Here is a 24,404-nt window from a genome sequence, read left to right as displayed (position 1 = left end):
CAAACATTCATAAACCCCCCCCCCACCCCTCTGCCGCTGCTCTGGGTCTCCCTCCTGACTGCCTGACGCACCTGTCAATCAGGTCTCAGGGTGATGACCTCAGCGATGATGTCATGTCTGGGAACATGCGTCGGAGCAGAGAGTGTTTTCAGGGGCCCACTGTGACATGGCCGGTTAGACAAGGAGACACCAGACCTATACTTAAAGAGGCCCCGACCCAATCCAGAGAGGATAAAACACTGGGCGTGTTAGGGCGGACACCGCAGGAACTCATGGTCTTCATCAGGGAGACCAATGGAGGGTCACAGGGGATAAAAACACAGATGTTCTACACTTCAATTCAAATCGCAAATCGTCTGGTTGCTCTCCATCTCTATGCTATTGTTTTTGTGCGTGTGTCTGCATGTGTGCGTGTGTGTGTGTGGGGTCTTTTTTTTAGAGTGTTTTGGGCTTAGGTTATTTGGTGTGGTGTGGAAATGAAAGATTTCAGGGTCTAAATCAGATTGGTGGCGGGCTTAAAGGCTTACTGGAGATGAAGTTGCATGATTGCCACTCCTGACTGAGGCCTGCTCTGTACAGTGTGATTAAGCAGGGTGTGTGTGAACCTCTCCCCAGGATATCATACTGCACGGCCGACAAGATGCACGACAAAGTATTTGCCTACATCGTCCAAAGTCAACAGAACGAGACCCTGGAGTGTCACGCCTACCTCTGTACCAAGAGGAAAGTGGTGAGTCACTGTGTGTGTGTGTGTGTGTGTGTGTGTGTGTGTGTGTGTGTGTGTCTCTGTGTGTGTGTGAGTGTGTCTCTGTGTGTGTGTGTGTCTCTGTGTGTGTGTTAGTTGTTTGTTTGTGGAGAGAGAGAGAGATAGAGGGGAAGACATCAGCGCCCGGAGGGGAGCCTGCGGTCTCTCTCCCCTCCCAGGGGGGTTTTGTGAATGAGTGCCACTCCCTCTCTTTCCTTCCCCTGGCTAATTTCGCTCTGCTCCAGAGGCCACTTCCTCCCAGCTACAACAACAACTTGGAATGAAGAGCAGAAGTTCAACTGTGCAGTTTGAGACAACACCTAAGTTTCTGTTCCCTGAGATAGTGTCCACTAAGACAGCGTGTGTGTGTGTGTGTGTGTGTGTGTGTGTGCGTGCGTGTGTGTGTGTGCGTTTCTGTGCGCTTGTCTGTTTCTATCCTTTGCCCCTCATTGCCCTCTCAGCCTACATCCTTAGTTTGTGATTGTTGTGTGTTTATCTCTCTCTCCCCCCCGCCCCCTCCCCCTCCCTGTCTTTCTCTCCTCCCTCCTCCTCTTCCTCTTCTCTCTCCCCAGGCCCAGGCGGTGACGCTAACAGTGGCCCAGGCCTTCAGAGTGGCGTTTGAGTTCTGGCAGGCAGCCAAAGAAGGTACGCATGGTCGCCCCCGACGACCGGAGAAGTGTGACGGATGCCTCATCTCCTCTGAGCGGAACCGTTCTCACCCCCCCACCCTCCCCTCTGTTTCTGACACACGCACGCACGCACGCACACACACACACACACACACATTCTTTCACCCTTCAGCTCCCTCCACCTGTCTCTATTGTCTCCTACGACACCCACTCCATTCTCCCCTGTTCTTATGCATCTCATGTAGCTGCTCTCTGAAGCTCTATCCTGCATGGGAGCTTTTGAGTGGACAGTCAAGTCCTTTCCCTCCACGGGTCTCCTCTACAATGTGGCACCGTAAATTCCGCCACCTCCTCCCTGTCCTCCCCGGCCTTGGCCCTGACCCCTCAGTGACACGCGAAGATTACCGGAGCGCTGTCCAGACCAGACGCTCCCACCTGTCAGTGACGTCAGCAGCAGGAATGTTCCCATCGATTAAAACAAGTTTCGCCTGTCGTCTCAAAAGCAACTCAGAAGAGGGGACATCTGGTTTGGTTTTGGAGTAAAGCCTGCTTTATTGAAGGGCAGACCTCTGCGGTTAATGAGTGATGTGGATATTGACAGGGGTTGAGGGAAAGCCGGGGGGAGCCTGGGGCTTAGGTGGGACGGCTCAGCTACGTCTTCCCTTGTTTCCTGCGCGGCGCTGACAGCTCACCGTGAGAACGGCAGTTAGGAGTGGAGGAGCTGCAATTGAACTGTACTGCTAGCTGTATAGAAACATTTAATTGTATATTCACTGTAGCTCCCTAATTAACGTACACGCTACTATACATATATTTGTTGTAGAGTATACAGTATGTATAGAAATATGTCATTGTAGCTACTAGCTAACTAGATATTTTAACTAAATAGATGTTTGGAGTTGTGTTGTCGAGTATACAGTGTGTGTGTCAGTATATGTACAGACAGAGATGTCCAGTCTGCTTTATGTTCTACTCAGAAGATACACACTCCGAACAGATGGTGGTGTGTGTAGTGTACAGATGGTGGTGTGTGTAGCCTACAGATAAAGGTGTGTGTAGCCTACAGCTGAAGGTGTGTGTAGCCTACAGATGAAGGTGTGTAGCCTACAGCTGAAGGTGTGCGTAGAGTACAATGGACACACTGAAAGCGATTGTGTAAGGCAGGAGGAGTTTCCCACAGGTCAGCAGAGCATGTATGTAATTTACTGCATGTATGACTTGTATGGAAATGAGATCTCCTGGGGCGTGTGCTGTACTGTACCGCAACACACACACACACACACACACACACACACACACACACACACACACGTGGGAGTTGGCATGTCATACTCAGCTCTTTCTCCTTGCTAGGAGCAAAACACACCTATCTCTTCATAGGCAGCCTTAGAACCCCCCCCCCCCCACACACACACACACACACCACCTTTTTTACAACCGGATGTCATGTTCATGGCTCTTTGAGCCAAAAATGATTTCTCGTCTTATTAAGATTCAGTGGAGTCAACCACTAAAAGTGAAGGCAAAATACAGCCTGTACATTTAGGAATGTAAATGTAGTATTCATTTCTAAATGCACTTTGTGGCTCTCAGTCTAGTCCCTGGCTCCTGGAGCTTCAGTCCCTTGTAAAGTGTCTCTGTCTCTTTCTGGACGGAGGGAGGTGAAGGAGAGGGAGAGAGTGAGAGTGTGTGATGGAGGGAGAGAGAGAGGTGGGAGAGAGTGTGTGACCATGGTAGCAGGTTCTCAGCTCCGACCTCTGACAGCTCGGTGCCTGTGATCCTGTCTCAGTGAGAGAGTGAAGGAGAGGTGATTTATTCAGCCCTCCTCCACACCGCCTTCCCCTCCCTCCAATGTCTTTCTGGCGTTTTGGACAGGAGGCTGTGTTTCCCCACGTCTGATGGCGTTTCAATTCAGACGCATTTCCATTTTATTATTTTATTATTTCCAGGAGATCAAGGCTGCGGAGGGGGTGCTGCGTCTACGAAATGAATATTAAAGCTACAAATTATGAGTGCAGTCTTTTTTTTCTTCTCTGCTGTAGCTTTCTCTCCATCTCTCTCATTATCTCTCGCTGTCTTTCTCTCGCTCTCTTTCCATCACTCTCTCTCGGTTCCTCTTCCCTCAGTTTCTCCTCCCTCAGTTTCTCCTCCTAGTTTACTGGGAGCCATGAGGCTAGTAACCCTTCTGATTTCCTGGGCTTGTTCAACACAATGTAGCTGATGAGGGAGTAGAGGAGAGCGCAGCGGTTGGGGGTGGGGTGTTGGGTTCAAAGGAAGTTGTCTTGTTCTCCTGCGGTAAAGAAAGAAGTTAGAACTAAGAAGCTTTGAGTCTTCTCTGAGTTACAAGGCCCCCCTGAGGATTGTGGGTAGGAACAACGCGGCGGGTGTCTCTTTGCTGTTCATGCACACACACACACACACACACACACACACACACACACCACCCCCACTGTGATGTTTCTTCTATACTGTGTCCCTCACCCACATCCTCCTCTATAGTACAGTTGCTCTCATATGCATTAGAGATGTTGATTTGCTGAAGTGCATTCACGGTAAACAGCACAGATACCTTTTGATGTTGAACTTACAACCCCCCCACCCCCGTTGTCAGTTTTGGGAGTTTGTTTGTCTGTCTGGCAGCACTCTCCCACCCTGTCTGGCTATCCAGTGACCCCGCCAATCGTTTGGAATCCAGCCCACATTCAGTCACCTTGGCTCTCCTGGGGAAATGGGGATGCATTTTTTTTGATACTCCAGCTCTAAGATGGCAATGGAATAATAAAAAAAAAAACTTAATGTAACCAATGCCCTTAAGGGACGACCTGAGATGTGCTTTTTTTTTTATCTTACTGACGGTAATGGAAACATTAGTTACAGTAGGTCATGCAGACAGCCTTTGAAGAATGATCAGACCTGCCCAGATACGGCGTTAGCTCTAGGGCCTCAGCCACGCGCGTGTGTGAGCAACTACACTCACTGAGCACTTTATTTTGACCCTTGCTCTCAAAATAGCCTCAATTTTCTGTGGCATTGATTCCACAAGATATTGGAAACATTCCTTTCAGATTCTAGTTTGAGCTGACTTTGGAGCTGACTTTTGCTTTGTGACCTGGTGCATTATCATACTGGAAGTAGCCATGAGCTGTGCATATCTACAGTACACGTGTTTGTGTGTGGTCACTTAGACACCCTCTGCTTGGGACGGGGGAACAGGAACATGCCTATGGACAGTAGATTAACAGTAGAAAAGCATTCTCTCTCTCTCTATGAAGTCTGTCTCCCAGGGTCCAGTGCTCTGCCTCTGCAACTCAAACCCCACTCTCACCGGAGAGTGTTCAGAGAGGAGGGAGGTTTTATCCATGCGACCCAGATGGTTCTTTTTACAGCAGAGGAGAAACTGCTTGGCGGGGTCCTGAGGCAGACCTGGGTTCTGTTTGGTTCTGGCTTATTTACATGTTCTGGTCACTGATTGCCATGTTCAAGTGAAGCTGTTAAACTGTTTGTTGCTGGCTCCTGCAGCATGTTTAACTCTGCATGTTGAAATCTTTTTTTAGATATAATTTTGGATATGTTATCATTGTTGGAATCTCAATAGCTTGGCTGTCTGCTTAACTGATACACATTATTTTACACATATTATTACAAACACTGCTGGCTAGACACAAACACACACCTTTCCAGTGAATGTAGGCAAACACATTCTCCTCTGCCAAAGCACCACTATGTTTTCATCTTTTACCCCCACCCACCCAGTCTACAAACTTCTGATGAGTTGTTGTTTGTTTTGCTGACAGCAGTTTTCTTGTCTCTCTCTCCCCCACAGAGAAGGAGAAGCGAGTGAAGTCTGGCTCCGACGGAGAAGGAGCCGGCAGCTCCCAGTCGGACAGCAACGCCAGCATCGGCAGTCTTAAGGGAGGAGGTGAGTCACGTCACTCACGTACACTATGACCCTTGAACGATTTAGGGATGTCGAACTATACACAATGACATGCTGATCATCGTGAAGGTCATGATCCAGGCCTTATCGGGGCTTCACCCTCAGTAAGAATCTGTTGTTACCCAAATTTGGTACAGTAGTCATGGACACATGATGAATGATCACCAACTTACTTTCAAAGCAAGCACTCCTCTAGTCTGCCATAGTGCTGATCTTCCCAGAGACCATAAGAACCGCTGTAGTGACCGCTCTGGAGCTAGACTGACAAGACATCCAAATCAAATCAAACTTAATTTGTGTAGCTAATTTCTCACAAAAATGTGACACAATGTGCTTTACAGATTACAAGGAAGATAAAATAATAATAGAAATAAAACAACAATAGAGATACAAAAGAGATCAAACAAAAATGAAGATAAAATAACAATAGAAATAAATAAAACAACAATAATAGCAGAGATTTAAAAGGTGAGATTGGATAAATACGTTTTGTGGTCTCATTTAAATGTTTCCTGAGTTTTGGTCAGTCTGGTAGGGTGTTCCAGAGTCTGGGAGCATACATACTGAACGCTGTTTCAACATATCTCTTGGTCCTGGCTTCTGGGACTGTCAAGATCCAGACCCCTGGAGCTCTGGGTCAGGTTGAGATGGTCACGGAGATGACGCGTCGTCACCTACACTTCTCAGAGATGGTTTTCCACATGCTCTTCAGGATGCTCTCGCTCAGGCTCGATCCGTATGACAGGAACTACTGGTAATACGGGTCTTGTTAGAATCTGATTTTCTCAGAGGAATGTGGAAAGTGACCTGCTCCCCCGGACACTTGACGGTAGCCGTCCAAACCACAGGAAGTAGTGTTTGTTTTAGAAGCATGAGGAGCCTACATTCCTTGGCCACATGGTTCCTGTTCCAGTGAGCCAAGACATTCTCTGAGGCCTGTATCACTGTTTCCTATCAATCCTGCAGTTGGTGGTCTGTGTCCTATTTGCTTTAGTATCCATATGACGACTGTTCTCTACCTCTGGCACACCACTGTCCCTCTGTCCTCCCCTTGTCCATGGGGTGGGGGCGCACGTTGTAACACAGATCAACCTATAAACATCTAGAAGCATCAGCTTAGCTCTATGCCCCCCCCCCTTTCACCTGTCCAGGTGGCCCCCCCGCCAGAGCAGAAGTCTCAATGGACACTCTTGTTTACATGGGTTTGGTAATGGATCATCAGGAGCGTTTCTGTAGTGGTTTGGACATCCTTTTCTGGTGCAAAAAAAATGTTGTGTCATCCATAGCCCTGGAAAGAGTTTTCTGTAATGAAGAGGTTTAGAAGCGGAATGGAATTGGCACCGTCCCTGCTTTACTTTTGGCTGTCCTGAAAAGTGGTTGTGGGTCAAGCAGAGGGATGAGCGAGTGAGGGTAGGGTTGAGGAGTTCATCAGGGAGCCTTTCAGTACACCCTTCACTCTTGTTGACAGCATTCCATTTGTATTCTGGGAGGCTGACAGCAATGTTCCTGGGAACTATGTTGCTTTATTCATCAGACATGAGACACGATACCTCAACCCCCCCTTCTTCCTCTCCACCAGCTTCCTGTCTGTCACAGGAGCTGTGTGTGTGTGTGTGTGTGTGTGTGTCTCTCTCTCTCTCTCTCTCTCTCTCTCTCTCTCTCTCTCTCTCTCTCTCTCTCTCTCTCTCTCTCTCTCTCTGTGTGTGTGTCTAGTCTCCTCTGCTGAAGGGATGTAGCATCCCTAGCCAGGCTGCCTTGTGCGCTGAGGGACCAGCAATCCGATAGCCCTGACCGCTAGTCTGCCCCTCACTCCCTGGGGCAGGCAGCCAGACAGTGCCCAGTCCCTACTCCTCAACCCCCAGTCCTGCATCCTCCCCCTGTGTCAAACAGACAGATCAGATGACTAATCACCCAGTGATAATTGCTTTCTTAGTGAAAGGGAAGATGCCGTAAATGTCAATGAGGCAGTGTTGATGGAGAGAGGGAGTGGAGGGGAACTGCTGCTAGAGCTGAGTCGATCATTTATGAGCCCTTCCTCTTTTGGGGCCTGAGTGTTATGGGGAAAAGGTCACCTAAGGATAATGGAGGCCTGGGAGAGAAGCTCCCAGAAAGTGGTTTGCCGATGATCAGACCGCTTAGAACTTAGTGAGATTTGACCTTTCCTTCTCAAGGGACAGCACCAGCCTGACCAGTAGAAAGAGAGGCATCTGTGACACATACACACACACACACACACACATACACATACACACTACTGTTAAACAGCTGCGACTAGCCATTAGAGATGATCCTATTACAGCAGCCTCATCTCTCCTTGGTGAGGTGTGTGTGTGTGTGTGTGTGTGTGTGTGTGTGTAGTTGTGTGTGTCAGGAGGTTATTCCATAGCCACTTATTCCTAAGTGACAATCCACAGATGGCTGTGATGATGACATACATTAGGAGGTTACTAAGGAAGGGTGGGGGTAATGAACCCCCATAATGGTCTTTGTGTGTTTGATTCTGTTTACTGTCATGTCAATGTTAACGGTAAACAACGACTGCACACGTCCATACAATACATTTCACTATACTAGGGACTGGGAACACATGGAGTGGAGTAAGGTGGTACTACTTCTCAAAACTTCTGAAAAGCATTAGAAAGCATTAGATTTCTTATCAAGATGAAGTTGTATTGTCACTCACACACACACACACACACACACACACACTCCTTCATCTGTTCTTTGTCCTTGTTCATTGCCTCTCTCTTTCTCCTCTTTCTCTCTTGTGTTCATCCTTCTCTCTCTCTCATCTGTAACATCTTCTCTTTTAACAGCATTCCTTTCTGATGAAGCAGGGCACCGCCCTCTCTCCATGTTTTGACCATGTGCTCCTGTTGCTGCCCATCTCTTCCTTTTTTCCTCTTCCTTGTTCTTCAAATTCTGTTCTTGGGTTTCCTGTCTCTCTCTTTCCATCCACTCCCTTTCTCTCTCTCCATCTCCTCACTCTTCCTCTTCTTTCAGCCACTCTCCCTTTTATTGTCCCCCACCGATGGAATTGGAGAGCGGCGATTATGATTTGTTTTGTAAGCCAATTTTGATGAAACTTGCGTGAATGATGTGTCTTGCCATAAATGGGAGACATTTACGAAATTACACTGATTGGCCCGAGAGAGAGAGTTTTGGTTGATTCCAAAGGAGCTTGGTGTGGGATGCAGAAGAGAGGTAATGGAGAGATGAGGGGGATTTGGAAAAGGAGAGAGAGAGATAAATGAGATGCCCTCACACATTTACAGTCAACTGTCTTGACCAACAGCTACCAGACACTTCCCAGACAGGCCATCCATATTCATAAGTACTCCACTCATCACTAACACAGAACCCCTAAACAGTCCTGTCTCACACACACACACACACACACACACACACACACACACACACACACACACACACACAGCTCAGATAGGGTTCTAATCCCATGAGGAGGGGTCAGAGGTCAATCTCCTATCATCCCCGCCCCACACACACCTCTCCACCATTAAATCCCACTCTGTAGGAAAACATAACAGAGAAGTAGAGAGGGTGTCTCTTACCCGCATCAGTATCAAATGTACCAGGTTGCTCTACTATAAACACTCTCAATAGGTGGAATCCTAACTTGAGACATACCTGCATAACGCCCTCATTTGTCTAAATCTTGCATTGACGTCAATCGGAAATTCTGTGCAAATCCAGTGAGACGACCCTAAGGCCATATAAAGGTTAAACAGCATCATAACTTCTATATACATTCCAATATTACAAATGATGCAATAATAATTGATGACATTTATCATTTAAAAAACATACAACTTCTTTGTAGCTTGCCTGGGCTTCAAATGGGTTTTGCATTCAAGCTAGATTAATTCATGATTTAAAACGAGTTGAATACTGTATAGGAAGTATGATCATTAATCCAATACTGATTAGTTTAGCCTATTACAGATGGGTCACTCTTTCTAAAGCTTAACCCGGTTTTTGGTATGCCTAGAGTCAGCGGTGCAGTGAACGAAATCACGGAGCATGACGCATGCTATAAAAACATTTGATCAGGAATGTATGCTAATTACTGATATGGCATTGGATTTAGTGGTTAATTCTCTGTCAGTGAAAATCCATCATTGAGATTTTTGCTGTGCCGTGGGACTTAACTACCTTGCCAGTTAAACTGTCGAGTCGCAGGCAACCGCATGGACGTGCAGCATGTTCGTGAGAGTAAATGCGTATTAGAGCGAACATAGATGCCCATAAGCCATACATGATTCTGCATGCACTAACATTTACTGAACTAAGCCTGCATACCCGTTAGGCAAGACTTTGCCAGAATGCTTGAAAGTCGAATGTTTAGACATTGTGTTCTTGGTCTCAGTGATCCATCCAGTGTGGGTCATGAGCGTGTGTTCTTCTGTTTCAGAAGTGGCCACAGGGAATCTTCTGGACCTGGCAGAGGGGGCCAACGTGGCGCTGGTCCACTCTGGGACAATGGAGAGCGAACCTGACCCCTTTATAGTGCACAACCACGCCACAGACAACAACAATACTGTATGGGTAAGAGAGACAGAGGGGCACCACTCTGCTGTAGCTAGCTCTATAGCACCACTCAAGTTTCAAGTTCAAGTTTCAAGTTTATTGTTAAACATTACACGAGTGTAAGAGAGTACAATTCTTAGGCTTCGGTTCCTGACATTGCATTGCAGCACAAGACATAAGGCAATAGGCATAATTCAAGATAAAAAAAAGTCACAGTATTACAGACAATAAGTGACAAAAAAACAATAGGTGTAATACAAAATAAAAGTGACAAGTACAGGTAAGACAGGATACACTAGGCAAGGCAAGGCAAGTTGATTTGTATAGCACATTTCATACAACAGGGGCAATTCAAAGTGCTTTACATGCATTATTTAAAAATACAGCAAGAGGAGCATAAGAAAATAAAAATTACAATGAATAAAAGCAAATATAAGAAGTAAATAGATAAAACATTTAAAAAGACAATAGTTAATGGAAAAAAGACATTGATAGAAGTGTTTGTGTTTAATCATAACTGGTGCAAAACATTAAGGTTTTTAGCTTAGATTTAAATATTTTAAGGGTTTGGGCCTGTTTGATTTCTTCAGGGAGTTTGTTCCAGGAGCATGCAGCAGCGTGACTGAAAGCTGCTGCACCGTGTTTTGTTTTTACTCTTGGAATTATTAGCTGATTTGTCTCAGCTGACCTTAGGGACCTTGCGGGAATATAGGGTGGGAGGAGATCTGATATGTATTTTGGTCCAAGACCATTTTGTGATTTGTATGTAATTAGGAGGATTTTGAATTCAATTCTCTGAGAGACTGGTAGCCAGTGCAGGGATCTCAGGATTGGTGTAATGTGTTCAAATTTCTTTGTTTTTGTTAGGACCCTAGCAGCGGCGTTTTGGATGAGCTGCAATTTACGAACAGCTCCTTTAGATAGGCCTGTTAGTAGACCATTAATTAATTAATTAATTAATTAATCAAGTCTACTCGAAACAAATGCATGGATGAGTTTTTCAAGGTCTTGCTTGGACATGAAACCTCTCATTCTTGTTATGTTTTTCAGGTGATAGTAGGCTGATATAGTTATCGAGTTTGTGGCTGTTGAAGTTTAGATCGGAGTCTAGAATTACACCAATATTTCTGACCTGTTTTTTAGTGTGAAGAGAGAGAGAAGAAGTTTTGCACTGACTTTCGATCTTTTGTCAGGTGCACCAAATACAATTATCTCTGTTTTGTCCTTGTTTAGTTGGAGGAAGTTTTGTGTCATCCAGGCGTTTATTTGCTCAATGCAATTACAGAGATTGTCAATGGGACTATAGTCGATCGGTGAGAGGGCTATGTAGATTTGAGTGTCATCCGCATAGTTGTGGTACGCAATTTTGTTCTTTTTTATGATGTGTCCCAATGGAAGCATGTAGAGATTGAATAGAAGGGGGCCAAGGATTGACCCTTGGGGAACCCCACATGTCATTTTAATTTGGTCAGATACAAAGTTGCCAATGGAGACATAGTAGCTTCTGTCCTGTAGGTAGGATCTAAACCAGTTTAGGGCAGTGCCCGAAAGTCCTACCCAGGTTTTTAGTGTATCTATTAGAATGTCATGGTCTACAGTGTCAAAGGCAGCACTAAGATCTAGTAGTACCAAAACTGAGATTTTTCCGGAGTCTGTGTTTACGCGAATGTCATTAAGGACCTTAATAAGGGCCGTTTCAGTGCTATGTAGGGGGCGAAAGCCTGATTGAAAGTCATCAAAGAGATCATTTAGGGTCAAATAATTGCTAAGTTGTTCGTGGGCAACCATTTCAATAATTTTTCCTGTACAGGGAAGGTTTGATATGGGTCTGTAGTTGTTTAGTACAAATGGGTCTAGGCCGTTCTTTTTTAGTAGAGGCTTAATAACTGCAGTTTTCAGGGCTTCAGGGAAGATTCCTGATGAAAGGGAGGTGTTAATTATTTGTATTAGTTCGCCTGCCATGCAGCTAAATATGTTTTTAAAAAAGCTTGTTGGCAGGACATCAAGGGCACAGGTGGATGGTTTAAGACGTGACATGATTTTATCTAGGGTCTTGTAATCAATGGTGTTAAATTGTGACATGGTTGTTATGTCCGCTAGTTGCAACTAGTAATGGTGCAACTAGTAATAATAGATAGTTAAGTAGTGAAGTGGCTGTGAGCATAAGGTTTCCGTAGTTCGTATACATGGGGTGTGCTTGGGGAAGATAGTCAATTGTCAACAGTGGGCTTGTTCATGAGCCTGATCGCCTGAGGGAAGTAGCTGCTGGTTAGCCTCTGAGTTTTGGCCCTGAGGCTCCGGAAGAGGCCTCGCCTTTTGGACGGCATCGGTTCAAACAGCCTGTGGTTGGTGTGGCTGGGATCCTTGATGATCCTCCAGGCTTTGCTGACACACCGTTTGTCATATATATCCTGGATGGAGGGAAGCTTACATCCAGTGATGCGCTCGGCTGTTTGCACCACCCTCTGTAGCGCTCTGCGGTTGAGGGCAGTGCAGTTGCCATGCCAGGCAGTGATGCACCCAGTCAGTATACTCTCGGTTGTGCCTCTGTACAAGGCCCGCAGGGTCATGCCCCACTCAGCTGTAGCTAGCTGTATGGCCTAGAGAACATGTGCAGTAGGTTGTACTGTATAGGGATAACAATAGTGATTTGGCAGAACTCCTGGTTGCAAACATGCTGTATTCTTAGGTAGAGACTGTGTATAGTGCTGGTGGGGTGAGTTATATTCGGCACAATGGATCATTGTAAATAACCTGGTCAGGTGGTCCACATAACAGGAGAGGGTGTGGGGGGCTCCTTTTAGCCTGCAAGGATGTACTAAAGGGTATGGTTGAGGTGTGTGTGTGTGTGTGGGTGTGTGCGTGTGCACCCTGACTTTTAGCTGCTCATAACTAAGACTGTTCATAGCTGCTCTAAATAAAATGGGTTATTATTATTATTATTATTATTATTATTATTATTATTATTATTATTATTATTATTGTTCACTGTTGCTAACTTCATGGAGGTCATACCTTCGTAAAGACTTGGGAAACAAACCTTGTTTACTTGTTTGCCATCAACATGGTCTTCTCTCACTGACCTCTGCTATCTGTGTGTTGTGTCTGGCAGGAGCTGGAGGATGGTCTGGATGAAGCTTTCTCAAGGTGAGGGATCTGATCTGTCTTCTCCAGTGCTGCTCTGTTACACAGTACAGCAGTGCCCATTTGCTGTTCTCGAAATAGCCCTATGGTTAGGGCTGGTCTCATCGTAAACACGGCCACTCCCTCCATCTGTCTTACCGCTGCGCTGCCCCCCTCCTAGCCCAGAGACGGGGCTCCGTTTACAGGCCTGAGCCGACACCACGCTCCCCCATCTGCTGCCTCTGCCGCTGTCGAGGCCCACACGTGCAGTACAAGGATTTAACAGTCAACTCTTAGGTGGAAATAATGCATTGAATAAAGCTAGAGACACACAGAGTGGTTGTTTTAGAGGTACGCAATTGGCAGCTTCAAGGTTGACAGAGCAATAGAATGCATAGTCTGTGGTCTTGTAGATTGGGATTCTTCAAGGCTCATTCTGAACTAAACAGACTCTCAAAGAGATCAAAGCAGTCAAGACTCCGGTTGATTTGATGACTTCCCATTTGCTAATTCCCCATGGTCCTCCTGTAAAGTTGAAATGCGACTCCCCAAATGGTTTTGTTTACATTCCCACCACACAGTAACATAAGACTATTTCAGCTCCCATCAGTCCTTTCATTTCTCACAGCGCTGCGTTTCAATGCTGCTTCAGAGACACTGTACGGCTGTAACCAAGCACTAAGAGGCCGTTTTAGCCCCTGTTATAAGATGATTATTTGTCTGCACACGCTGTAATTACACCCTGCGCTGTTAATCACCGCCGCCCTGATTAACGAGGAGGCTCCGAGAACAAGTGGCGGTGTATCCGCCAGCAGATTGCCCTAATTGAAAGAAATTTAGGAGGCAGAGGATCTGGTTCAATCCTTTTGTCACACAAAGCAAGCTGATTACAGACCTGCAGTCAGTTTTTTTTATTTTATTGAAGTGGGAGGGTGTTGAGCTGTGCTGGAGGCTGATTAGTCTTCATTCATCACCATAGGAGGGCTGACCTTAATGGCCAGGCATGACTTAACTGTCTGTGCTTGTGTCCGATTGGAGTTGGAGACTGAAGACCTACATCTCCTTTTGTTAGAGTTGAATGCCTGTAGTTTATGTGCTCCACCAGTGTGGAATGTGTGCTTCTTCATGACTTGAGGAGACATTGAGGCGCCAGCCTTTTACTGCACTTTTCAAACCAGCCCAGAGAAGCAGTTTGCGTATGGATTTTGGAAGAAAAAGAAACAAAAAACAGACAGATGACACAAAAGGAACTTGTGAGCTTCTCTAGACAGTGCTATTTCTAGTCCTCCTCTGTATTGACAGGGTGTGGTTTTTGTTGCTCATGCTTGTTTCTTCCTCCCTAACCCCCAAGGGAATGGGGTGAAGTAAGGTCAGATTTTCCCCCTGAGTTTGAGTAAAAGGACCTCTTAGTAAGTGGCAGGTTATTGGCAGCTAGGCTTTTATACCTCCAAACATGCAGTGGCTGGTACAATGGGTAGTACTCATAAGCAGAACTCTGAGAGCTCAAATTTACTTTACTTATTAGTCTCCAGTCTAATTGACTTGCTGTGCAGCAAAGGTTTCCCATCTTCAGAGCTTCTGACTTCAGTTGCTCCCTAGAGAAAAGAAAATCAAAAGTGTCCCACCCTCGGTGGGGGATCTATTTCTAGCAACAATGGAGCTTCTAAGGTACCGATATTCTCTTCCGGTGTGATTGAGAGCTGCTTGGTCACCTTAGCCTTTTCCTTAAATTCCTGTATACCGTATTCCCCCCTTTATATTCCAATAAACAATGCCATGATCAAGCAAGGTTGTGCCCAAGGGCCCTATTCAATGTTTCAATACAAATTGCTAAAACACATAAAGGACTGTAGTGCCATCGGCTGGCATCAGAAGGGAACTGCATGTGGTAATCCTGTGTTCCTGATAGTCGATCCGTAATGAAGGGTGGGAGTATTCACCTTTTTATGACTGGTGTTTATTATTTAACTTAAGCTGTCTGACTTTTGATATTTCCTTTGCACCCCCCCAGCCGCAGTCTGGATAGCTTTGAATCGTACTCAGGTAATGACATGATCTGCTGGATGAGCAGTGTCACCACCTCTATGATGCTGTCCCCACCCCCTTCACCATACCCACCAAACCCAGCCCATCTGTCTGAGCATGGACATGGATGTGTAGGCCACAGCCTCCTTTTGACATTTCAACACCTGTAGTGTCACATCTCTCCTTGTAGGAGCATCATCTCATGACCATAGCTCAGAACCCTGTCACACCGCTGGTGTCTCAAACCAAGAGGGGAAAGTACCCATCTGATGGAACTCAAGAGTATAAGCTCTCTGCTTCATGAGGCAGGGTTCTCTGCTGACTTGTTCATTTGTGTTTCTCATTGTGTCCATGTCCTCATGAATACTGTTGTGTGTTTTTCCGCCTCACGTCATCAGCCATGCGTTCCCTGTTGTTGCCTCGTCACTGACTGAGTGATGTCATGGTGAGCAGAGTGGTGTTGCCGTGGTAGCCGTAATGTGTTGAGAGAGTCTGACCTGTGTGAGGCATGACAACTTTGCTAATTGATGGTCTCCAACGGTTTCTTTAGGCAGAATGTTTAATTGGCATGACTAAGCACTGTGAACATTTTCCAAAGCAGTACAATGTAATATGAAAGTAACTGAAACGTCTCTCTGTTTTTTCCTCCAGACTCGCTGAGTCTCGCACTAACCCCCAGGTCCTGGACATTGGGGTAAATCCTCAGGACTTCAACACTGAAGAGTGCCTGTCTCCAGGCAACTGGGACAAAGCGGACACAGACCCTGCCGAAAAAGACGACATGTTCGGGTTCTAAGGGCCTATAGCCACTGTAGAGAGAGTGAGGGAAGGAGGGAGGAGAGGTGGAGGAAGATGTGTGAGAGCAGTGGGGGAGGCAGTGAGGGGATGCAGGTGAAAGCAGTGTCCTCCCTGCAAGTGCTCTCAGTGACACCATCTGGGGGGCTGTGGTTGTTAATGTCTGAACTCACCGGTTGAGACCAACCCGAGCCGAGAGTCTCCAGAACTCAGACCAAAGCAATATAGACAGTTTTGTTTGCGATTCTTATTTAAACATGCAGTCATCTGATGTTTGTTACAGTCAACCGCCTATTTTTTTTTCTATTCCTCCTATATGTACTAGTATGTTTGTTTGTGTGTGTGTGTGTGTGTGTGTGTGTGTGTGTGTGTGTGTGTGTGTGTGTGTGTGTGTGTGTGTGTGTGTGTAGTGTGCACACAAAATCCATGTATGTGTGTATGTATGTATGTATGTAGAAACTGATAGACATGAAGCTATGATATACAATATCACATGTTTGGTGAAGAAGCAGTTGAGGGATTCAGGGAGACATAAAAGAGTGGATACAAAGCTCAAAAGATCCCTGTCAGTGTTAGTCTCAGAACCTAGGCTGCTCTTGTGGTTATGGATGGAGCATGGAGCTGTAACCTGCTCAAAAGGACAACTCCACTGGTGATGGATTCAAAGATACCAGTTGGAATGCTCTTCAGACATGCCAAAAATGTTTAAGGTGACTATCACCTGCCTAGTCCTAAACCTATTTGGGCAAACAGGCTTTAACAAAGTGTGTGTGTGTGTGTGTGTGTGTGTGTGTGTGTGTGTGTGTGTGTGTGTGTGTGTGTGTGTGTGTGTGTGTGTGTGTGTGTGAGAGAGAGTGTGTGAGAGAGAGTGTGTGAGTGTGTAAAGAAGACAATCTTATTATTTTTTTCTATTGCAAGATCTATTTTTGCACTCTCCACTCACCCCTCTCCAAAGCACATAATTTAATGTTGGGGAAATTACTTGTCACAATAACCATCAATCTCCTGTATGTACCAATGTTGTGTATAATCTTGTTTGTGCAGATTAACATTTTGCTAGTTTACTCATCATTCTGGCCATTTATTTTCTTGGGATGGGGACATGAGGGTTTGAGTTAAGGTCAAGTCTCAGTGTTAATGTCTTTGACATTTTTGTTACAGTTTGAAAATAATTTAATAATTTGTAATTATGTTACACCCATTGAATTCAATAAAATGTATGTATCATATCTGTGTGAGAGTACATTTGTTTTTATTTGTGTATTGCACACACATACACACACACACGTTTGATTTAAGCTTTCGTTGGCCTACACCTACACTCATTCTGCCAGATTGGTCATAATGACAGTTTGTCTTTAGGTTGTCTTTAAAGCCAGCGTCAGTCATGGTTAGGTAGTTATATAATTTGTTAAATTTGGTCATTGTCTTTGTTTGGATAATATTAATCATAAAAAAATTAATTAAAAAAAGCCATATCCCAAATTGCGCGACCAGCCGCACTGTAATGACGTGACCTAAACGACCTTCGCCGACATTGACCATAAGACAACGGTCTGTGTTCGTCACACAAGTGGTGAGTTTACAAGCTAGATAGCAATATATTTGACATGAAGTTCCATTATTCAGTTACAATTACACCTATTATTCGGATATGCAATGGAAGTTCAACCAAAAGTCAACGATGGAGGAATATTTCCCTCCTATGGGGGAGGGGAGACTAGAGACCGCGGTGTGTTAGCCGCTAACAGTTAGCGGCTACAGGACAGCAGGTTGTTGGCTAGCTAGTTTGATCCAGACCAGAGGGTTTTACACCTTTCATCCAGGTAACCCTGGTGTTAGGTTTCATATCTGGCTCATTTGTTCGATAACAATGTTAAACTGACTAAAATAACATGAAATGTAGATAGCTAGCTAGCTGTCGTTAATTCGTCGCCTTATTCTGGCGCCAGACAGTCATATTTGCTTAGCAGGCTAGCAAGCTACAGTGAAATAAACCCATGAACGCTACCTATTTGGAGTCATGCATTTGACTGTTTCAACCTTGTACTCCTCTAGGACTGTGGAAGCGGGTTTCTAACTAGCCATTTGATCTGTGAGTGATGGAGAAGGCCAGCCAGCCCTATGAGTCCATCTTCAATAGGCTTGGTAGGCAGAGACCAGACGGCGATGGCAGTAGTAACATTGGTCACTTGCGTCCGCTGTCTGTATATGCCAGAATGATAACGAGCGAACTTGATTTGAGTACCGGTAATCCTAGTGCAGACCTCCCATGGATGTCTTCCAATCCATTGTTTAAAATAGAGATTGCGAATGTCTCTACAGGTCGCAAGAGGCGATTGGATGACTCCTGCCTTGATGACGACTCATTTGAGACTCCGTTCAAAAAGCCCTGCTGTATTCCAAAGTCTGTCTCCCCAGACCTTGGATGTGTGATAGACTCCTGCGACCCCCTACCAGATATAGACACTGCCTCCTCAGCAACTGTGCCCCGAACGGTGTCGCCAAACGACTCTGAGCTTCTTCAGAGCAGGAACAACGAGGAGGCAGATGGTAGAGAGAAGGGTGTGGTGCCAAGAGGCTGTTCCCCCACCGAGGTACAGGACTCTCCAGAGACCTCAGAGTCAAATCCTGACAATGTCACCCTGGACCTTGGTCCTGTTTTTGACGTCGATGTTGACTCTATTATGTGCCTGAGCCCCATTGACAGCAATAGTGACAGCGATGAGGGGGTCGATGCCTACATTCAGAGCTGTGACCGCTTCCGTGCTCTAGGCGGCTCCCTTAAGCCCCGTGACAGCCACCAGGACAATCCGTCCCCGGGTCAAAGTCCCTCAAAGGCCCAGGGTGCACGGAAAGTGGAAGAGAAGGAGCAGGGTGAGGAAGTTGAGGAGGGGAGAGAAGGAGAATTGGAGGGTAAGGAGGTGACGGGCAAGCAGGATGAGGGTCTGAATAATGGGAGCTACTTTTCCAGGTCTTACTTGGAAGCACTGAGGGTAGGGAAGGGTGTGTCTGAGGCTGAGACACCCCTGCTGCCCCAGGCTACGTCCAGCCCTTTTGTCAGGGAAAGGGAAGTGACGCAGGGGCCACAGGCGGGTCTCTCGGAGGGGGTGGAGGAGAAGCAGACCCTATGTGTCGGAGAGGTGTCGTCTATTGGGGCCCCTCTACTTGAGTCTTCAGTTTGTATTGCCTCAGAGGCACCTGGTGTATTCGATGGGGAGAAAGGAGAGGGAGAGGGGGAGGAATCCACGCTTAGTTCGGTCCACGGGTGTGAAGAGAGCAGCTACGAGTACGAGACCACCTTATCACTCCTTACCACTCCAGCTGAGACACCCCTGCTGCCCCAGGCTACGTCCAGCCCTTTTGTCAGGGAAAGGGAAGTGACGCAGGGGCCACAGGCGGGTCTCTCGGAGGGGGTGGAGGAGAAGCAGACCCTATGTCGTCCTGAGCCTAATAAGGGGCAAGCTTTGGTGTTTCAGACACATTTCTCCTGCTTGGATGACCTGTCTTGTACTTTATTGGGGGCTCCGCTGTTCCCTCTGGAGGGTTCTGTTGACGGCTTGGAGGGCACTGCTGGAGAGGTGTCGTCTATTGGGGCCCCTCTACTTGAGTCTTCAGTTTGTATTGCCTCAGAGGCACCTGGTGTATTCGATGGGGAGAAAGGAGAGGGAGAGGGGGAGGAATCCACGCTTAGTTCGGTCCACGGGTGTGAAGAGAGCAGCTACGAGACCACCTTACCACTCCAGGTCCAGGTAAGAGGTCTGAGGGGACTATGAGGGGTCAGCCATATTATTCATTGTCTTAATTTCAGAAAGATGTACAGTACAGGCCAAAAGTTTGGACACACCTTCTCATTCAATGCGTTTCCTTTATTTTCATGACTATTTGGTACATTGTAGATTCTCACTGAAGGCATCAAAACTATGAATGAACACATAGGAATTATGTATTTAACAATAAAGTGTGAAATAACTCTTAAATATGTCTTATATTTTAGATTCCTCAAAGTAGCCACCCTTTGCTTTTTTGTTGTTAATAAAATATATAATAATAATATTAAATATAATATGTGTTAATAATATGTTATTATATATATTTAATATTATTATAATATATTTTATTAACAACAACAAATTTTTATTTTATTAACAATAAAAAAGCAAAGGGTGGCTACTTTGAGGAATCTAAAATCTAAGACATATTTAGAGTTATTTCACACTTTTTTGTTTAAGTACATCATTCCACATGTGTTCATTCATAGTTTTGATGCCTTCAGTGAGAATCTACAATGTAAATAGTCATGAAAATAAAGGAAACGCATTGAATGAGAAGGTGTGTCCAAACTTTTGGCCTGTACTGTAATTCTACAAAAACCACTATTTTGTATTCTTGGACCACCCATACTCAACAATTTGTTAGGCATGCATCACTCATTGGTTGGATATCGCTGTATCGGTCTTGTGTGGATTTCAGTTTTGTTGTTATTGCTCTTTGTTGCCATGTTCAGGTGAGGTCAGTGGTGGTGGTTCCAAGCAACCCAAAAACTCTCCAGAAGACTGCGCCAAGGTAATGTCTGTATTTTGAGCATAAGTCCTCTAGACTCTCAGTCACCTCTAGAGGGAGCAATAGGCCCACTTCTCTCTTCTCTGGGATTAGATCCATTCATATGAACATTGACACAGCCATGTCATTTCCCCTTTCATTTTTTAGTATAAAATATAGTTAGATAGGGGAAAGCAGTATGGCTTCACCTACTCAACTCTGTCAGGGCAACTTGCTGGTAGCCTCAATGAAGGAAGTAAGGAAGGATGTTTGAATATGGTGGATGTCCTCTCTCGCTGCTTTCCAGGCCAGTGGTGTTTGACAGCAAGGACAAATGGTGGCGTCAGAAGTGTGTCTATATGGACTCAGTCACCAGACACATGGAGGAGCACACTGTTGGAGGACATGGTACGGGAACCCTCTCTTCTCCTTCGTGGAGCCTCACCAGAGACCTGTATGAACCTACTGCTTCAGTGGGTTTGTTCACGTCATTTGGACACTTTGGTGAAAGTCCATAGAACTTGCATGCTATCATAATCCTTGTGTATGTGGGTGCACCTGTACAGTGGTTATGCCTTATTTGTGATTGGTCCCTTTGCTTTTCTTGTCGTTTTTATATTTCGTCCGTGAGCTCTTTTACTCCAACCTTTTTTCACCTTCGACGATACCAACGACCATCATGCATTTATCCGAAGGCCAAGCTTTTATCTTGTCATTTATGTTGTAGTAACGGTCAAATCTGAGTGTGAAATTCCAGTTCAATTTGGATTTAAACTAGTTGATGCCGGCTAATCTTCATCCAAACCTATGCAATGGTTAAGCCGGCCCGTCACGTATACAAGTAGGCTATGTATACAACATCTTACAAAACGCAAGGACAATCTCCTTCAATAGGAGACTGTCTTGGATTTTCATATCTCAGCGAGCTAAGACATCACAGGGTTTGAGTTGGGTGAGGTTCAGGTGTTACAGCCATGACACATTTGTGGTCATTTGGTAATATTCCATATTCTCTCCCACTATCATGTCATGAACAACTACCATTAGCCCTTTTCCTTGATTGTATCTACCTATCTGTGCCAAGCACATGTAGTTGTGGACGTCAACTAAGTCTGAAGTAGGCTACTTGTCCTAGTCGTCCACAAATCTGCTATGATGCCTGAAAAGACATCACTCCCATGTTTTGAGCTATTGATATATTGTCACCATCTACTCCTGTTCCCAGCTGTAGTTGATCAGCCGTGTGTGTGTGTGCGTGTGTGTGTGCGCGTGTGCATGCGCAGGGGTGATGAGTGAGCTGCGTAGTCTCATGACCCATGTTGCTGACCAGGGGCCAGGCACTTATGGAAGGCAGTGGCAGCACCCATCTGACCTTACTTGCAGGTACAGTACAGGCATTGCTCTGTGTGTGGTTGCTGCTGTTCTTTTAAGAAAAGGAAAGAATTTTCATTAGAATACTGTTTGAGGGTACAATTCTCATTATCCTGTAAGGTTTGCCTGAAGTGAAATGGAATAATAATATTATTATTATTATTATTATTTTAAGGAATTACCGATCCCGATTTGGGAATGAAACCCCATTGTTCTCCCTGGATGATTGGCAGAACCAGAACCACCTCAACCACCGGCGCTTTTCCTAGGTCCCCAAGATGTTTGAGAGGAGTCCAATTCCCTAAACCCAAGCACCAGAGGAGAGAGAGGGAGGGAGGGAGGGGGTGGGTGGGTGGGTGGGTATTTCATTGTCACTTTTCATGTTACCCCATACCTAGCGCAACAATCTTCAGGTTCAGCTGTTATCTTTTAACAATATTTGACTTATTTGTTTGTTTTTTGCATGTGTAAGTTCGTTTTTTGCATGTGTTTGATCAAGATTTTATATGATAATTTCTATGTGGCTCTTGAAGGTGAGAGATTGCAGTGTGATTTCTTCTGTTCTGTGATTTTCTCTTTGTGTGCAATGGTAATAGTCAGATTATCTGATATATTGTGAATTTTAAATTTGTACATATCTTTTCTTATCACCATTGCCCTAACCCCAACCCTTATCTAATGCACCTGAACCCTTTTTCTCAAGTTTGTTGAAAAGCACGTTGTTTACTTGTTTGAAAACTGTGAGATGTCAATGTTGCACTCAATTACTTGAGTGATTACTCAATTAGCCTACTCAATTACTTGCACTCAGGTACAAACTTTTGTTATGAGTGTCTGGCAATAAAGTTGATATCCTGGGAGGCTATATTGTTCTTTACTCTATTTTCTTTCTTCCATCCTTTGTTCATTGTGCCCTGAAATATGGGCCTAGCACATTCTGCCAAGTGTTTTATATTGTCACCTTGTTCAACCTCTGGCACACATACCTAGTGCTACTAGCCTGTGATTGTCTGTTTCTCACAGGGGTTTTAGTCATGAGCACACATTGAGTATATATATATATATATATATATATATATATATATATATATATATATATATATACTGTATGTTACGGTACATGTGGGAAGACGGTACATGTGGGAAAAATAGGGTTGGGGTTAGGGTTAGACATGCCAGCATGTACTAAGTCGACGTAGCACCTAACCCTAACCCTATTTTTCCCACATGTACCGTATTCCCACATGTACCGTAACATATATATATATATATGTATATATATATAAATGAATGACAGTCATCAAATTAGCCATGCTTGATAACTTGCACTGGGCAACCTTAACTGAAGCCTAACCTGATTTCTCTCTTCCTTCTTATTTGACTATGAAAAACGTTTGTATGGGGTGCTTGGTGGCGTAGCACACTAAGGAATCAGCCATGTAATCATAGGGTCCCTGGTTCGATTGTGGCAGTCGACATATCCTGCATGTTATTCCTCCTCTCTCTCACCCATCCTTCCTGTCAATCTCTACTGTCTCTATCCCATTAAAGCAGAAATACCCTAAAAACATTTTAAAAAGAAAAATAATGTGTGTATATGAAATGTTCAGACTTGTATTGAGCCTGTGTTGTATGTTCCAGGCTTGGCTTTCTCTCATTGGTCCAGTCAACTTTCTGACACTTCTTGTCTAGCCATGTGAACAACAAGCAAACAAAGTTGTTGTTGTTTATATAAAGTGAACAATTAGACTTGATGTGCATGTCTAGTGTGGTCGGGGAGAGGGTAGGGATTTCAGTTGATGAAAATCTTGAGTTGCTCAGTTAATATTGTGGAACAAGTGAGTTCACTGTAGAGACATTATGGCCTGTGGAATTGCTTAAAATGCCAAGCGTAGGTTCAGTACAGCTGAAAGTATGTTTAAAAATGTAAATATCTTATGTAAGCCAAGAGCCCTTTAACTTGAGGTCTTAGACTTGCACAACCCACCAACCTCAAGAGACGTTTTTGTAAACAGCCCTCTTGATGCCTATTACTTTGGAGAAGCACTGAACTACTGCAAAAGTGCCATTTGAATTTGTTTTGAAGAGGAGACAACTTTGCTTACATGCAGTGGATCTCATTAACTCTAGGCCTACGTTTGCTCATCAAGAGTTCACTATCTTGCTCAAATTCAAGCCAGTCTCATCCTATGATAGAACTTACATACTTCTGCCTGGTTGGAATGAGCTTGTGACTGTGTTGCCAGAGCATAGTGCCTGGTCTTAGTGTTGCTGGCGATTTCTCCTCTTCTACACCATGGTCTTAATGAACTCAGATGAGATGATGTCACAGACAGTCTGCTCAGGCCTTTAACACAACAGTTCCAGGAGGATGCCCACTACTAGCATATGGTTCACATCTGTTGTTGTTTCACAGACATTTTCAGAGGGGGAGATGCTGAGCAGAGGTTTGGGATTGTGTGGCTGTTGGGCAGTGTGGGTTTTTAGGAAAATATGAATTCAATTAGGGCGGTATCCATTTGTACGCACGCCTCACGCACTCGCACGCACACGCACACACACACACACACACACACACATACACACAGACACACACAGACACACACACCAGGGTACCCTACACGAGGCATGCAGCTGTGGAGCCGGTGGCTCCATTCACAACCACACTATTGACGTTAATCTACACCAA

The 24,404-nt window shown here is 45.0% G+C and overlaps 1 protein-coding gene across 1 annotated transcript in view; it reads left to right on the top strand.

Moving 5' to 3' along the window:
* ldlrap1b (low density lipoprotein receptor adaptor protein 1b) overlaps nucleotides 1-17,013 on the top strand; it is a 34,970-nt gene extending 17,957 nt beyond the window's left edge. Inside the window, exons 4-9 of the mRNA XM_080534598.1 lie at nucleotides 616-730; nucleotides 1,318-1,390; nucleotides 5,198-5,293; nucleotides 9,744-9,877; nucleotides 12,972-13,006; nucleotides 15,659-17,013. Coding sequence (XP_080390724.1) covers nucleotides 616-730; nucleotides 1,318-1,390; nucleotides 5,198-5,293; nucleotides 9,744-9,877; nucleotides 12,972-13,006; nucleotides 15,659-15,803 — 598 coding nt within the window. The 3' untranslated portion in view covers nucleotides 15,804-17,013. The remainder of the gene's footprint in view (nucleotides 1-615; nucleotides 731-1,317; nucleotides 1,391-5,197; nucleotides 5,294-9,743; nucleotides 9,878-12,971; nucleotides 13,007-15,658) is intronic.
* Nucleotides 17,014-24,404: the final 7,391 nt, after the last annotated feature.

This window comes from Nansenia antarctica, assembly GCF_963989245.1.
Source record: "Nansenia antarctica genome assembly, chromosome: 1".
In the NCBI taxonomy this organism is placed as follows: Eukaryota; Metazoa; Chordata; class Actinopteri; order Argentiniformes; family Microstomatidae; genus Nansenia; species Nansenia antarctica.
Note: the sequence above shows the minus strand (reverse complement) of the source record. Positions and strands in the feature narration are given on the sequence as shown.